At 34.7% G+C, this 16,845-nt stretch overlaps 1 protein-coding gene and 1 long non-coding RNA gene across 9 annotated transcripts in view; one reads left to right on the top strand and one right to left on the bottom strand.

The window, feature by feature from the left end:
* The window catches only part of LOC103104931 (uncharacterized), an 80,679-nt gene extending 79,704 nt beyond the window's left edge, over positions 1–975 (bottom strand). The window contains exon 1 of the long non-coding RNA XR_008917622.1: positions 831–975. This is a non-coding gene — a long non-coding RNA (uncharacterized LOC103104931). The remainder of the gene's footprint in view (positions 1–830) is intronic.
* Positions 1–16,845, top strand: part of KIF13A (kinesin family member 13A) — a 231,933-nt gene that overhangs the window by 85,251 nt on the left and 129,837 nt on the right. For all 8 annotated transcript variants that reach the window (XM_007487901.3, XM_056823484.1, XM_007487900.3 and 5 more), the window contains exons 3-4: positions 927–939; positions 14,786–14,846. In XM_007487901.3, the coding sequence (XP_007487963.2) occupies positions 927–939; positions 14,786–14,846 (74 nt within the window). The remainder of the gene's footprint in view (positions 1–926; positions 940–14,785; positions 14,847–16,845) is intronic.

Genomic DNA, 16,845 nt, shown 5'->3' with positions numbered 1-16,845 from the left:
TGTAAGAAATATATTCCAATACTTGTTCTGCCTCCTTTGCAAGGTCATTTTGAAGAAAAAGTACTTGCTAAAGAATAAAATGCTGGTGAAGTTGGGCTGCTGCTATCATTTGTTATATCATATTGTAATGGGCCTGCCCATTGCCATGATGTTTTACAGTTTTCAGTGCCCTTACTCTTTTTCCTCCTCCCCATTCCTCCCCAGCACTCTAGGGCTATGCTCCTTATTTTATCTATGTAATCAAATTGATTACTTTTAAGTTAAAATGAGCTGGGAGCAATGTGTACAGTTCAGTTCTTGCAGTGGGTTAAAGGGGAACTGCTTTAAGTGGGACTTATATCTGCTTTCTTCTGAAATATCAGTTTCCTATATCTATTTGCATAAAAAGCAATATGATATTATTAGAATATGTAGAACACTTAATAATTTGATGGACATTACTGGATAAATAAAAGTATGTATTTATCCTCATGTAACTGTAAAGTACAATGTTGCTTTCATGAAAACCACATGAAGTCTGAGAAACTGATTCATTTTAAAACATATGCTCTAGAAGATTTAAACATATGTTACAAAGATGGTGACATTTTTCTTGGCCCAGTATCTGTTGTATTAGATGTCCCTGGAAACTAAAAATCTTTCTGGATGACTCAGTAGGCATTTTTCCCCCATTAAAGCAGAAGGCACATTCCTTTGTGTTTCTTATAAATATTTGGAACAACCAGTTGTTAACATCAAACTCAATGTTGTAAAATTTCATACATTGTTTTCTGACTACCATCCTTGAAGTGAAAAATGTACAGTAAATAATCTTAAAGCCTCAAGCTCACCTTGTGTTTCTTTTATTTCTCTTTTCTTTCCCTCTGATATGGTGGCTGTGCTGAAAATCCTCCGACTGCTACTGAATTTTTGTTCCTATCATCAAGAAAACCACCCAAGGTAAGTGTCTATATATTGTTTGGGTTGTATGTATTGGTTTAGTAACCAAGGGGATTGGAACAGTGTTTGGAATATTCTGACAGTGACTTGTCTGGTCTATCACATGACTTTCATGTAACACTTCTCTTCCCCACTGGCCGAGTATACAGATTTTTAAAGAAAAAAAAAACAACAAAAAACACCCTTTCAGGTCAAACACAAGTGAAAGCACAAACATTTAAAGAGGCAAAACAAAACAAAAAAAATTAAACTTCATGTTTCCCTGTATCACTGATAAGATGCAGTTGCTTTCAGCCTTGATATGAACAAACTTTTCATAGAAATAGACTCTGTAATAAGTTAGGGATACAACTGTGGACAAGCCAGTCATGGAATGCATTATCCAATGGGTGAAATACAACAGTTCACAAATATCTATGGCACAAATAAAAATTGTTCAAGTGACTTGGAGGAATGTAACTATAAAAAAAACATTTGAGGAGGGAGAAGGAACTTGCAGCTAGGACACAGATGCTAAATAGAGATAAAAATAGAAAAGATTTAGTAATTCAGCTAACATTTATTAAGGACCTATGTCATGCAAAATATGTACATGTAATGCATACATTATATGTGTGCATATGTATTAATATACCTCTGCTGTCAAGGAACTTATTGAAGTAGAGTTGCAAAAATCTATAACCTGTCACAGATAACCATAATACAAGGTATAGTATAATAGAAGTAAATGAAAGTCATGAAGAAAATACTCTAGGGAAAACTTAAGAAGAAAAAGAATGATTTCACCTAGAGTGGGTTTGGAAAGACTTTGTGGAGAAGATGGCAGTGGAATTCTTTTTTTTTTTTAAGCCCTCACCTTCCATCTTGGAATCAATACTGTGTATTGTTTCCAAGGCAGAAGAGTGGTAAGGACTAGGCAATGGGGGTTAAGTGACTTGCCCAGGGTCACACATCTAGGAAGTGTCTGAGGCCAGATTTAAACCTAGCACAGTTGATTTTTTAATTGATTTTTTAATTTATTATTAAAAATAAAAATATTTTTAAAATTTAAATTAATTTAGTCAATTTATAACATTATTTCTTGGTTACAGGAATCCTATTTTCCCCCACCCTTCCCATAGCTGATGTGCAATTTCACTGGGTATTACATGTGTCCTTGATAAAAACCTATTTCCATGTTGTTGGTGTTTACATTAGGATGTTCAGTTAGAGTCTACATCCCCAACCATATTCCCTCAACCCATGTAATCAAGCAGCTCCTTTTTCTTCTGTGTTTCTGCTCCCACAGTTTTTCCTCTGAGTGTGGATAGTGTTTTTTCTCATAGATCCCTCCAAGTTGTTCAGGATCACTGCATTGCCACTAATGGAGAAGTCTGTTACATTCAGTTGTACCACAGTGTATCAGTCTCTGTGTACAATGTTCTCCTGGTTCTGCTCCTTTCACTCCTTTCACTCTGCATCAATTCCTAGAGGTCATTCCAGTTCACATGGAGTTCCTCCAGTTTATTATTCCTTTTAGCACAATAATATTCCATCACCAACATATACCACAATTTGTTCAGCCATTCCCCAATTGAAGGGCATCCCCTCATTTTCCAATTTTTTGCCACCACAAAGAGAGCAGCTATGAGTATTCTTGTACAGGCCTTTTTCTTTATTATGTAAACATAATCTTAGTGTTGTGATTTGAAATCTAGATTTAAATGGTCACCAAATAAAATTCCCAAGTCAGTCTGGAAATTATGGAGATTTTAATTAATATAGAGAAAGGGGAGAGAGAGAGAGAGAGAGAGAGAGAGAGAGAGAGAGAGAGAGAGAGAGAGAGAGAGAGAGAGAGAGAGAGAGAGAGAGAGAGAGAGAGAGAGAGAGAGAGAGAGAGAGAGAGAGAGAGAGAGAGAACATGAAAGAGAGAGAATAAAAGAGAGAGAGAGAATGAATATTAATTTAAACTGTAGTTAAAGGCCTTGGGCAAAGTGGCCTCCCTGAGCCTAAGGATAAAGGAATCAGTCTTATCACTCACCACAAGACCCTCTTCAAGCTAGTTTCCAGTCCTCCACTGACCTCAGTCTCCTGAACTGAGTTCAGAGACCTCCACACTTCAATTGCCTGAACCGACTTTTTAGCCTTTCCTTTTAAAGAAATTTTCTCTTATGTCACCTCCCCTAAATTTTTTCATCTACCAATCACAGTAGATGCTTTTTTCCAGGACTGCCCATTCTTAGTTTTCACCTTCTCTGGTTAGATTATATCTTCTGAGTACTTCACACTTCTTTGTTAAGCTTTGCCTTTTGTGAGTTAGTTGACCTTGGTGTGATTAATTTAACCTTTACCGGTACTTAACACTTTTTTGTATTAGATCTAAAAATAGACTTAGTTTAAGGTTCTAGCTTCACTGTAAGGTATGAGTTAAGAACCTTCATTGTTCAATCATGAGTTTACAACTTTATATTCCCCTAAAGTATGTCTAAGTATGGGTGGAGTAATGTAAAGTTCTGAAGACATTCCTGATTCTTGTTAGACCAAGTATCTCCATTGTTACAATAAGGGAATAGTTAAATCAAATCTTCTAAAGTATAGTCTGAGTAGTTTTTAAGATTCACAATTATCTCCTTGGAGTATAAACCCAGCTGTGCTATGGCTGGATCAAAGGGCAGACAGTCTTTTAGCACCCATTGGGCATAATTCCAAATGGGCAGTTGAATTCTTAATGGAGGCAGGGAACCAAATTAATATTTTACTTTTCTCCTTGACAGGGAGGACTTCATAGAAATACATAGAATATTTAGAGTTAAATGAAACATTAGATAATTTAGATTTGGGTCACAACCCTAAATTTACCTTTACAATCCTTTCTGGATCTAAAGATACCTAAAGATGCCCTTCATAAGGGGTGAGGCCATTTTATTATGGAAGACAGTGGCAGAAGGCACCTGAATAATAAGAGATAAAGATGATGGGAAAAGGAGTTAAAAGCAATTGGATTAAATTTTTTTTCTGTAAAATATGAAGCAATATCTGCTGAGAGAGTAGTAGGTGAGAGCCATGAGAGGTCTGAGGAAGGATGAAAAAGTTTGGAAGAGCTGCTGTGGAGAGTATTAGTCGATGAGTAATAAGATTGCCTAGTGACAGTAGGACCCCAGTTGAGGTTAGGTAACATAAATTTTAGTAGATCTGGTCAAAATGATTGTGTGATTTTTTTTCCCACCGTCATTGAGCAGCACATGTGTAAGCAGTCCCCATACCCTGCTTGTCTTGTTATCCCATCAAAGGCAGTAGGAATGCTAATTTTTCTGCCTCATCTTAGGCCTATGAAATTTCTTGAAGTAGGAATTGTTTGACCCTTTTTTGTTTCTTAATTTTTATTAATTATTTTAAAACACTATAGTCAAAGTAGCAAAATATAATTTTTATTAATTATTTTAAAACACTATAGTCAAAGTAGCAAAATATTAGTGTCTTTAATTTTATTTTAATTCTTAAAATTCTCAAAGTATGAAAATATAAAACAAACAAACAAAAAATCAAACACATTTCTCTCTAACTCTTCCAATCTTTAATAATTTGCTAAATGGATTTTAAGGTAGGACACTGTCAAATGATACCGATTATAAAAATGATTTACTATAAAGGTGGGTAATTAAGATGGAGAGAGAACTTGAAACTGTGATGAGGATCATTTGGAGGAACTAGGAGTATTTAAAATGGAGAATAGCTGTTTTCAAATATTTGTAGAGTAGTATGAGAAAGATCACTTGGATTTGTTTTGCATATTTTCAGAGCAAAGAACTAGGGCTAATGGTTAAAAATTATAGGAAAGCAAATTTTACTTTACTAAAAAAATACATATATCTCAATTAGATCAGTTTGAAAATGAAACTTGTTTTCTTTTAAGAGAAGTAGAGTTCTCCTTATGGGAAGCGTTCAGGCAAAAGCTAGATAAGCAACAAACAGGGATTAGGAAGACCAGAAAGAGCAGCTCTTAAGATCTCTGTTATTCTATGATCTCTATAGATAGCTTCCATTCTTCATTGCCTGTTGTCAGTATTAACCATGTTTTCTTATCTTATGTATGAGGATACCTGTGTGGGAGGAGCAAATGTATCATCAAAGAAGCTTTATTCCTTTATTGGTTGAGGTTGGTCAAAGGAAGATCTATTTATACTAAGGAGGATCTGGCAGAATATAAGCCTGGTCTTGAATCATTCTGGGCAAAATGGTATCTTGGAGGTTAGATATCTTAAGCCATATCATTTGGAAATTTAGGTTGAGAATGAGCTCACTTCTTTCATCTTGTTTTTTGGATGCAAATCTTCTCATTGGTTACATATTGTAATGACTTTATCAGTTCCTTATACTAGTATGATCTTGTTCTAGACTAAAGGCCTTGGACTCAGTCAAGTCTAAATATTATTCATCCCTAGAATTGTGCCAAATATGGTTTTCAGGGCAGTGGACTTGGGAATAGGAAATGACAGACACAAAGGATAAAACTATAGGTCCCATGCCAGATGTACAAGGTCCATTAAAGTCAAGATTGTTTAAGCACTAAATGGCAATATATTACTTTCCTCTCCTACCACCTTTTAATGTTCAGGAATGATGATTTCCCAGAGTCAGCAGATAAATAATGCAATATTTGCCAAGTTCCAAGTTGATATTTCAGTACTTTTTTTTTGGAACTAGTATTCTGTGCTTGGAATTTATCCCAAGTTACATTTTAGATATTAGAGAAACTATGATATGTGGTCTTTAAAAAGTCGGAATATGAAAGAAACAGAAATACTACTGTTTATCAATTTCTTACAGCCTTATACAACAAGTGAAATTATTTTAATGAAGTATAAATCCATTCTAGAGAGTACATTAAGACAGAATATTAAAAATAGTTTTAACTTTGAGGTTATGGTTAGTTGCTTACACATTGCAGTGTTTATTTAAGAAATAGTTTGAAATAAAGTTTAAATTATTTTAAATAAGTCTCCCAAATTCTATTAGACTATGGAAATCTGGTTAAAATGTTGAACTGTGCTTCTGTCTTTGATACAGGCCTTTTTCCTTTTCCTTCTTTTTAGTGCCTTATTTCTATGCTTCTGAAAATTAGACTTCACTCTTCTTTTACTTTTCCTGCTTCACAGAAATGGTAGAAAGAGTTAACAAGATCTTCATGTTGCAATTTAAATGCTTTAAGATCTTCATAAATGTATACTACCATTTGTAATAACCTAAGCTGGTCTTTTATATTAAAGGAAATATTCTCCCTCTGCTCCACAACAAGTCATAGCAGATTTATATAACTGCTTTGTCATGGGAATGAATGTACCACCATTAAAATTTAGTGAGGACAAAAGTTACATTTTATATTTCTATCTTGGTGCCAGCTATCCTAAATCCTCAAATTAAGACTGGAAACAATTAAGTGAATGATAGTTTTGAAAAACGATAGAGGCATATGATATAATAGTAATGTGCCATGAAATAATGAATATGAAGAATTCAGAAAAGTACATAGGAGGAGTTTTATGAAGTGATGAAGTAAAGTGAGGCAAGTGGAAGTTAAGGACTTGCCCAGGGGTACACAGCTAGTATTTGAGGCCAAATGTGAACTTAGGTTTTCTTGATTCTAGACCCCGCTCTGTACTTCTAGCTGCCTCTAGTGTTCTAGTTATTTTTGCTAAACTGGTCTTCCCCCCACCTTACTTCTAAAACTTTGTTGTAAGGGATAAGGGATGGGTGATATATATGGAAAACAATGTAATATATGGGAGGAGGGCTTTCAAAAGTAAAAATGTTTAAATGATAAGAATTGAGAGACAGCTAGGTGGCTCAATGGATTGAGAGCCAGACCTAGAGAGGGGTGGTCCTGGGTTCAAATTTAAGTTTCCTCAGACACTTACTACCTGTGTAACCCTGGACAAGTCACTTAATCCTCATTGCCTAGTCCTTACTGCTCTTCTACCTTGGAACTAATTCTAAGATGGAAGATATGGGTTTTTCTGTTTTTCGTTTTTTGAGAAGAGTTGCAGGGGGGAAAAGTCTTCATTGGTTATTCTCATTGACCTTGCTAAAAGTTTGGACTCATGGTCCTCAGAAGGACCTGCAAAGAAGCTGAATGCCATGTTTTGACTTCTCTAAACTTGTAGAGTAGATAAGAGGTAGAGAGAACCAAAACTTTTCGAGAAATATAAAATATAGACACTAGAAATAAGTTTAAGACTTTTATTCTTTGCTTTGACTCAATTTTGTTTATGTGATATATATGATGTGCCATTTGTCAGGTGTTTTTAATACCTACACTTTTCCTTCCTAATAGAGAAATAAAAATACTTGAAAATTACATCTAAAAACAGAAAGAATGAGAATTATTGCTAAAACTGCACAAAAGACAGCATCCTGTCAGATGAGATTTAAAAGTAGATATTTGTCAGAGGAGGTTTTAAAGGCAGCTGGGCCTACAGATGTGAACAGTGGAGTGATTGTGCAAAGAGAGAAGAGAAAGTCAGAATGAGAAGAGAGAAAAGTTCTTTAATGCAGATAAAATTGAACAAATCCATGCAAATATTTTTTTAAAACCAAGAAAACCACTATTGTTTTATTGTGCAGGGAGCAGATTATATTTATATCTGAGAATGTTAATTTCATACTAGACAATTTATGGCCTTGGTGTTATTGAATGAAGATTAAGCCCTCTCTTTCATTCACTATCATATGTAAATCTTTACGTGCTTTCTCCTGTTTCCTTTTACTTCCCTTCTCTCAGTTTTCCTTTTTTTGTCCTTTCTTCCCTGACTTTGCCTCATGCACCAGAAAGTATTATTTAGCTCTCTTGTTGACACTCAGCATGTACAATTTGCTCATTGCTTGCCTTACCCATTTCCCCTACCAGTTTTCCATATGAGAAAAGTCTTAAAAGTGAAATAACTTGTTCAAGATCTCACAGGTAGGATCTATTTAGTCTAATCCAACAAACATTGATCAAACACCTAATATGTGCAAGGGTATCATGCTAGGGTAGACACTGGGGGGGATCAAAGACAAAAAACAATCCTTTTCATGAAAGATATTACATTGTTCTAGGGAAATACAACATGTAAACCCATATGTACATACAGTGATTATTTGGGGAGAGAGAGTATACTAATCATTAGAGGGATAGGGAAAGCCTCCTCTTTTGGGGGTGAGAGTCACATAAGCTGGGATTTTGAAAAGTTGTGAGAGAACATTCCAGGCATGGAGGGAGAGACTACATGTTCAAAGGCATAGAAGTGGGAGATGGAATGCCAAGATTAAAGAACAATAGGTATACTAGTTTGGCTATAACATAGAGTTTATGAAAGAAGTTAAAGAGAAATAAATCTGAAAAGGTAGGCTAGAGCTAGATTATAAGAGCTAAATTCTAAGGGTAATGTTTAGGACCATAGATTTAGAGCTTTAAGGAACCAGGGAAATAATTTATCTCAATCATTTTACTTAAGTTTTTGGATCCAGTTTGTGATTTCATTATTATAGGAGACTCCTGGTGAGATAGCACACTTCTATCAATGCTGATTAGTAACTACTCTGCAACTTTTAAACTTAAACGAATTCCCTACAGCTCTCACACCTACCCCTTTATTTCATTGCTAAAGGAAACAAAGGCTAGAAAGCTTAAGTTATGTACGCAAAATCATACAGGTAGTAAGGGAGCAGAGTTTGTAGTCAAACTTTGGTCCCCTGACTACAGATTTGATGTTCTTTTCAAGTCAGAGCTGGAATTCAAACCTAGATCCTTTGATCTGGCAACCCCTCACCCCCACCCCACCCCTGAAACATAGAATGAGATTGTTCTCAAAACCTGGGCAGTTCATCAAATTTAAGATTGTTACATTTTGGTCATGAGTTTTTTGTTTTTTTTTCTTTTTAAGACTGTTTATAAGTCTTATAAACATATCTCAATAATTCTTTATAGTTCTCTCTCCAATCTAAGGGGAAGTTCTATACTATTTCATTCATCTCAGCCCATTTGTCTTTTTAAAAAAGTACTAATAATTTTACTTACTACTTATGTAATGGTTTACATAATTATAAAGCATGTGTTTTCAGAGACTGATAAATATAGAGGTAATATGTTGAACAAAATGCAGATATAATGTGCTTGTGTGTGTTCTGTATTTCAGAGAAAGAGGCAAGAGACTGGATTCTAAATAGTTGGAATTGTACTTAAGTTTTCAAAGCCCTAGAGTCTCTATGAACTACTCTCATTACCTTGCTAGATTGCTCTTTATGGCCATAAAGTTGTTAAAGAAAAAGTCATTCACAAATTTGAATGAGCATTTAATAAATAAGCAGTGTATACACTATCCCAAGTTCTCCATATTTTGCTTTTTCTCAAAGAAATTCTCTTCAAAAATACTTTCCTGGGTAGCTCAGTGGATTGAGAGCTAGCCCTAGAGACAGGAGGTCCTAGGTTCATATCTGGCCTCAGACACTTCCCAGTTGTGTGACCCTGGGCAAGTCACTTGACCCCCATTGCCTAGCCCTTACCACTCTTCTGCCTTGGAGCTAATACACAGTATTGACTCCTAGATGGAAGGTATGGGTTTAAAAAAAAAAAAAACTTTCCTTAAAATTAGCCATAGCAAAGATTGTGGAGTGAGAGATGACCTAGTATTCAACTCCTCTTCTCCCACCTCAAATAAACCAGTAAAAAACAAAAACAAAAACAAAAAACACCAAATGGAGTAAATGCAACATACCCACAACCCTAGCCTGTAGCTATACTGGTACAAAGTTGGTAAAGCCTCTTGTTCCTAATGGTAGCTTCAGTTTTAGGCACTAATTTTAGGAATCAACTCCTTTGTAGTGTCTCAAGGGGATCTTCGATCACTGAACATATTGAGCCCCATCAATCAGATTAGCCCCAAGATTCAGGAAAAAAGAAAGGAATGGCTGTGGAGGAGTGAGAAACCCAGGGAAGAAGATTGTGAAGGATAGAGAAACCCAGAAGTCCACAGAGTGGGTTACAACTATTTTAGTATAGTTTAGGAAAAAACAGGCAGTCGAAGGATTTTTGAGAAACTGGTGGCAAAGTAGTCCTCAGGGCAGATTCATATATTTGAAAATGTATATTAATAAAATGAAAAAATAGGAGAGGCTCAATAAAGTCAGTATTCTATCAAGAAGAGTCAAAAATTAAATTACCAAAATAAAATAAAAAATGAATAAGATAAAATCACAACAGAGAAGAAATTTAAAAAGAATGATCAGAACACTATATAGCATATCGTAGCAAAATGAAGAATTTGAAGGAAATAGACTATTATCTACAAAAAATAAAGAATACCAAAATGAACATAATAGGAGTGAACAATCTTTTTTAAAAAAAAACAACTCTTCTGCCTTAGAATAAATATTAAGTATTGGTTCCAAGGCAGAAAAGTGGTAAGGGCAAGGCAATTGGGATTGAGGGTCACATATTTAAGAAGTGCTGAGGCCATATTTGAACCCAGGACCTTCACAGTGAGCCATCTAGCTGCTCCAAAATAGAGATCTTAAACCAAGGTTAGAAAATGAATTTGAAGAAATCATAGAAGAACACTCAGGAAAAAAGTTCATAGTTCAGATAAGTTTATAGTTAAATTTTGTCAAATAGGAAAAGAACAATTGATATGCTACATAACTCATTCTCAAAAATTGAGAAATAAAAATGTCTACTAAAATTCCTTTTGGCATAAACATAAAGGATAGACTAACATTATTAGTGAATATGAATCCAGAAAAAAAAAGATTGCTGTAATTTTTTTAAAAATGATACATGTTATAAGCAAGTTTGATTCTATCTTGGAATGCAAGGATGGCTTAATATTAGAAAATATTGTATTCTTAAAAAAAAACAACCAACCCAATTATATTAAAAATTCAAGTCAACAAAAATCACATTTATATCAGTAGAGGAATAAAAAGCCTTAAGAAAAATATAATTTACTCTAAATACATTTACTCTACAACCTCTAAAAGAGCATAGAAAGGTATTTTTCAGTGTGATAAGAAATATATATCTATAGTAAAAACTAAAGCTAACATTACTTGCATTTAAGAAAAATTTCCAGAAAATAAGAGGGGTAAAGGTGGCTTTATTTTCATTATTACTTAACATAGTTCTAGAAATCTCCAAATATAATAACTGTTTCTCATTCCTCAACATTTTTGACCTCTCTCCAGCTTTTGAAATGACCAATTCCCTTCTTGACATTCTCTCTCTTTTTTTTAATTTGGAAATTTTTATTTAATTAATTAATTTAGAATAATTTTCCATGGTTACAAGATTCACATTCTTTCCCTCCTCTAACCCACCTCATCCTGTAGCCGATGTGCAATTCCACTGGGTTTTACATGTTGGATTTATATCATTGATCAAGACCTATTTCCATATTATTGATATTTGTACTAGGGTGATCTTTTAGAGTTTATATCCCCAGTAATATCCCCATCAACCTATGTGATCAAGCAGTTGTTTTTCTTCTGTGTTTCTACTCACACAGTTCTTCCTATGACTGTAGATAGTGTTCTTTCTCATAAGTCCCTCAGAATTGTCCTGGGATCATGGCATTGCTGTTAGTAGAGAAGTCCATTACATTCGATTGTACTACAGTGTATCAGTCTCTGTGTACAATGGTCTCCTGGTTCTGCTCCTTTTGCTCTGCATCAATTCCTGGAGGTCGTTCCAGTTCACATGGAATTCCTCCACTTTATTATTCCTTTTAGCACAATAATATTCTTGACATTCTCTTCATTCTAGGTTTTTGAGATACTACTCTCTCCTACTTCTACCTATGTGACCATTCCTCAATCTCCTTTGCTTAATCTTCATCCAGGTCGCGTCCACTATTTGTGGGTATCCCGTAAAGCTATTCTGGGACCTTGTTTTCTTCTACCTCTATACTATTCCATTGTTAATCTCATCAGGTCCCATTGATTCTATTATCATATCTATGCAGATCATTGTCAGATATACTTGTCTAATTTTAATTCTTCTTCTTATTTCCAGTCTCACATCTTTAGCTGCTTATTGGACATCTTGAAATGACTCTCTTATAGACATGTCTAAAACCAAACTCATTATCTTTCCCTTTCAAACTGTCCCTTTTTCCTAATTCCCCTGTTATAGTTGAAGGTACCACCATCCTCCAAGTTACCCAAGCTTGCAAACTAGGTATCCTCCTTGACTCCTTACTCTTATTTTTCATATTTAGTTGGGTGCTATGTCCTGTCATTTCAATTTTTTATAACATTGCTCATATAAATTCTCTTTTCTCCTCTGGCTTTGCTATTGTCTGGACAAGATGTAATCCCTCCACACCTGGACTGTTACAATATCCTCCTGTTACAAATCTTTTTTCACTCTAGTCCTTTATTCACTCAGATGTCAAATTGCTTTTCCTAAAGGGCAAGTCTAACCAACACCTCCCGGCACCCCGCCTTCAGTTATTTCTAATGACTCCCTCTCGCCTCCAGGATCAAATATAATATCCTCTGTCTATAAAAGTCCTTTGTAACCTTACTCCTTCCTATTTTACAGTTCTCTTTCATCTTACACTCTTCCTTGACGTGAACACATACTCTGTGATGCAGTGATACTATTAGCCTTGCTGCTTCCTATGCAAAGTACTCCATCTCCCAACTCTAGCCATTGTTTTAGTGGCTAAAATGTCCATATTTTTTGACTCGGGTATTCCACTGCAAGGTAGGAGCTCTTAGGGAGGTCTTTGAGAAGAAGAAAACCAATATTTATAGCAACACTTAACATAGTACCAGGGAAAGGGAAAGAATGGATGCTCATTAACTGAGAAATGGCTAAATGTATTACATAAATGTAATGGTATGTTGCTGTGCTGTAAGAAATGGCAGCCATAATGAATATAGAGAAAATGGAAAAGATTTATACAAATCACAAATTAATGCAAAGTGAAGTAAGTAGAAACTGGGATAATGTACACGGATTACATTAACCACCAGCAAACAACTGCAACTGAATGTTGGGAAAGTATAAAACAAGTTTGGTCTCAGAGAAGAGAACAAAAGTACAGATTTACACACAATAACACAAATGCATAGGTGGGGTAGAATCAATGTGTGTGTAACATTGCATATAATATCAAAATTTTTTCAATGTGTAGTTTGGTTTTGCTATTTTTTCTTCTTCCTCTTAAAAAACCTTTGTTATAAGAGATAGCCTTTAGGTAAGGGTAGAGGGAGAGATAGAAAATATAGGTGATATTAAAAAAAATAAAAATCCATTAAAAATCCATATATTTACTCTGTGCTAGACACTGTGTTGGATACAAAGAAAGATGATTAAAACATGCCCCATATCTTTAAGAACTTTTTAGTCTACCCAAGCAATGTGGGATAAATGCCCTGAGAGTAATGAAATGTTATGGGAATTCAAAGGGGGGAAAGATCAAATTCAGCTCATTTAGGTGAAAATGAACTATAATATGGTTTTTTCCCCCACTCATTTATTTGTCTTTAGAGAAGTCATGCAAATTAAGATTCAACCTATTGTAGTAGATAGAATTCTGAAGTCAAGAAGACTCAAGTTAACATTCTGTCACAGACAGTTTATACCTGTTTGACCCTTGACCTTGTGCTTCAGTTTCTAAATCTATAAATTGAAGGGAATAACACTAAAATTGCAGCTCTAGTTTCCCTTATTCCCTTCCTCCTTTCCTCTCTTCCCCCTTTCTTCCTTCCTTCCTCCTCCTTTCCTTTCTTCTTCCCTTTCTCCCTCCCTCCCTCCCTCCCAGTGTTATGGTTGTATGATTGAATAACAGCAGGAAGTTGTATAAATTGTTTTCCTGGTTCTGCTTACTTCACTCTGTATAAATTCACAGTAGCCACTCCAAATTTCTCTGAATCCATTCCTTTCATTATTTCTTACAGTATAGGAATTATTCCATTATATCCATTGTTCAATGATTTTCCGTTAGATGGAATCCATCTTAGTTTTCAGATCTTTACTGCAACAAAAAGTTCCACTAAACAAAGTTTTTGTACATAAAGAACCATCCTCTGTTTTGTTTATTTGGTCTCTTTGGTGTAGAGGCCTAGTAGCATGGTATTGCTGGGTCAGAGATCCCTAATTTTCTTTATATATTATTTTGGAAGTGGTAAATATGAGATGCTGAACTAAATCTGCATGAAATATATGACATACACGGAAAGTCACTTTAGTAGTAGCAGCAGCAGCAGCAGCAGCAGCAGTAGCAGCAGCAGCTGCAATAATAGCTAACATCTATATAGTACTTACTATGTATATGGCACTGTTCTAAGTACTTTACAACTATCATTTTTCATGATCTTCACAACAACCCTGGATGATAGGTGCTATTATTATCCTCATGTTACAGATGAGAAAACTGAGGCAAGTAGAGGTTAAATAACTAGCCTGGAATCACTCAGCTAGTAGATATCTGGTTCCAGATATGTCTGTAGCCATGATTAGTAAGTATCTATTATGGGATAGAGCCATCTCACTACTCTTGCTTTGGGTGGGGATCAATTTCTAATAAGTGTTTACTTTTCACTTAGTTCTTTCCTTTAAAGTAGAATATTTCTTTGGAGTTTGGTTTATCTAAATTCTAAATAGGTAGGAATTTACAGTAAAGTCATATGCAATACAAAAGTAGAAATCTTAATATTCATCAAGGCAGTCCATGCTTGCTTTTATTTCAAATCTTCCAAATAAAGGAGTTTGGATAAATAGAATTTCTTACCATTCCAGTCTTGATAATAAATCATGTTTGAACCTACTACAGCAACAAGAGCTTGCTTTGAGAATTTTATATCTCTTTTGTTCTTTTTTATGCAGGTTTTTGCCTTTGATTACTGCTTTTGGTCTATGGATGAAACAAACACCACAAAATATGCTGGTAAGTTTTTGTTTTTGTTTTTTTCCTTTTGGGTTTGCCAGATTTTTTTGCTTGTCTTTTGGCCCCTGACTAACTTTTTTAGGGTTGTTTATTTATAATAAAAATTAGATAGAACATGCATAATTAAAAAAAACTTATTTCTCTTCAAATTTTCTTCCCATCTTGATTTGTCCATTTTTATGTAGTTGTAAATATGTACTATAATGCTCAGTCCTGTAACCCTCACAAATACTTGCATAATAAATACTCCAGTGTTCTTTTTTCATTCAAAATATCTTAATATAACTTTCTTTAGGTTTCTGTACAGTATATCATACATGTCGTAACAGTCAGTTAAGTTTTTTTAAGGAAGAACATTTTTACCCTCATAAAACATATATTTTAATGGGAGTAGATAACATATAAAAAGAAAGCTGAAAAGTCAAAAGTAGAGGGAGGTACCTAAAATGGAGAAAGAAATTGGGAGAGTCCAGAGTATATATATAGTTCAGAGATCACTAAAAAGGTGAACATAGTTGACCTGGTCAGATTCCTTAAAATTGAGGTAGCAGATCAAGATGGCAGATTAGAGGCAACCGTGGAGAAATCACTCAACATTCTCCTAAACAACTTTTAAAATTTATTTAAATGAAATTTTTGAGCAGCAGAACCAACAAAAGGTTAAGTTGAGATATTTTCCTCCCTAGGAAAACTCAAGAGGTTGGCAGAAGTCTGGGACAGCAGGGTGGAAGTTTGTCCAGAGCCCACACATGAAGCTGCAGTAATAGATCAGATACAGGAAGGAGGTTGGACAACTGATCAGAAAAAAATTGCAAGGAACCTTTTGCAGGCACTAGGTAGAGCTAGCACTGGCTGGCAACTCTGTTGCCCATCTACAGTTCTGGGTCACAATTCCAGAGCAGAGAGGAGACTTGGGGGTTGATCTCAATGGGTGTAAGGACCTTGACCAGAGTTCCAAGGCAAAAGTGAACGTTAATGTTTCTGACTGCAGAAGACCAGGGACTTTCCTGGGTAAAATCCCAAGTGCAAACCTGGAGGGCCATGGCTATATCTTTCCTAGGTTCACACCATCTTGGAAGCACTGAAAATTTGTAGTCTACCAGAAATTATTCTAAAAATAGCAGCACAAAAAAAGGTTGAAGTGTATAATAGTACCTTCCCACACCTAGGTGAGCAGAGCCCAATTTTAACATAAAGTTCAAAGTCAAGAGAAAGACTGGAAAAATGAAAACCATAAAAAAGGCATTTGATCATAAAGAGATACTATGGTAGCAAGAGAAGCCAAGAAACAAACTTAGAAAAACACAACAATGTGAAAACAGCTAGAAAAAAAAGCCTCAATGAAATATGCAAATTGAAAGCAAGCCAGACAACAATTCTCAGGAGAATTAAAGAAAAAGATAAGAGTGGCAGGGGGAAAATTGGAAAAAGAAATGAGAGTGATGCAAGAAAATCATGAAAAGAGAATTAACAGCAAGATAAAAGGCGTAAAAAATCACTAAAGAAAAGAACTTAAAAAGCAGAATAGGACAAATGAAAAAAATTTCAACAAAGTAAAGAACTTCTTAAAAACAGAATTGGCTGAATGGAAAAATAGGTACAAAATATCATGGAAGAAAATAATTCCTTAAAAATTAGAAACAGGTAAATGGAAAGTAATGATTCCGTGAGACATTAAGAAACAGTAAGATATGTTTAAAAAAATTAAAAATAGAAGAAAAATTGAATTATCTCATTGGAAAATAGATCAAGGAAAGATAGTTTAAGAATTATGGAACTATGTAAAAGCCATGGTAAAACAGCCTAGACATCATAGTTCAAGAAATTATCATGGAAAACTCTCTAATACCTTAGATATAGAGAATAAAATAGAAAATGAAAGAATCTACCAATCACCTTCTAAAAGAAATCTCCAAATGAAAACTCCAAGATACTTAATATTATATATATTTTATATATAAATTCCAGAGTTTCCAGGTTAAAGAGAAAATATTTCAAG

This window comes from Monodelphis domestica, chromosome 3 (assembly GCF_027887165.1).
Source record: "Monodelphis domestica isolate mMonDom1 chromosome 3, mMonDom1.pri, whole genome shotgun sequence".
Lineage (NCBI taxonomy): Eukaryota > Metazoa > Chordata > Mammalia > Didelphimorphia > Didelphidae > Monodelphis > Monodelphis domestica.
This window is presented reverse-complemented; position numbering and strand designations above follow the sequence as displayed.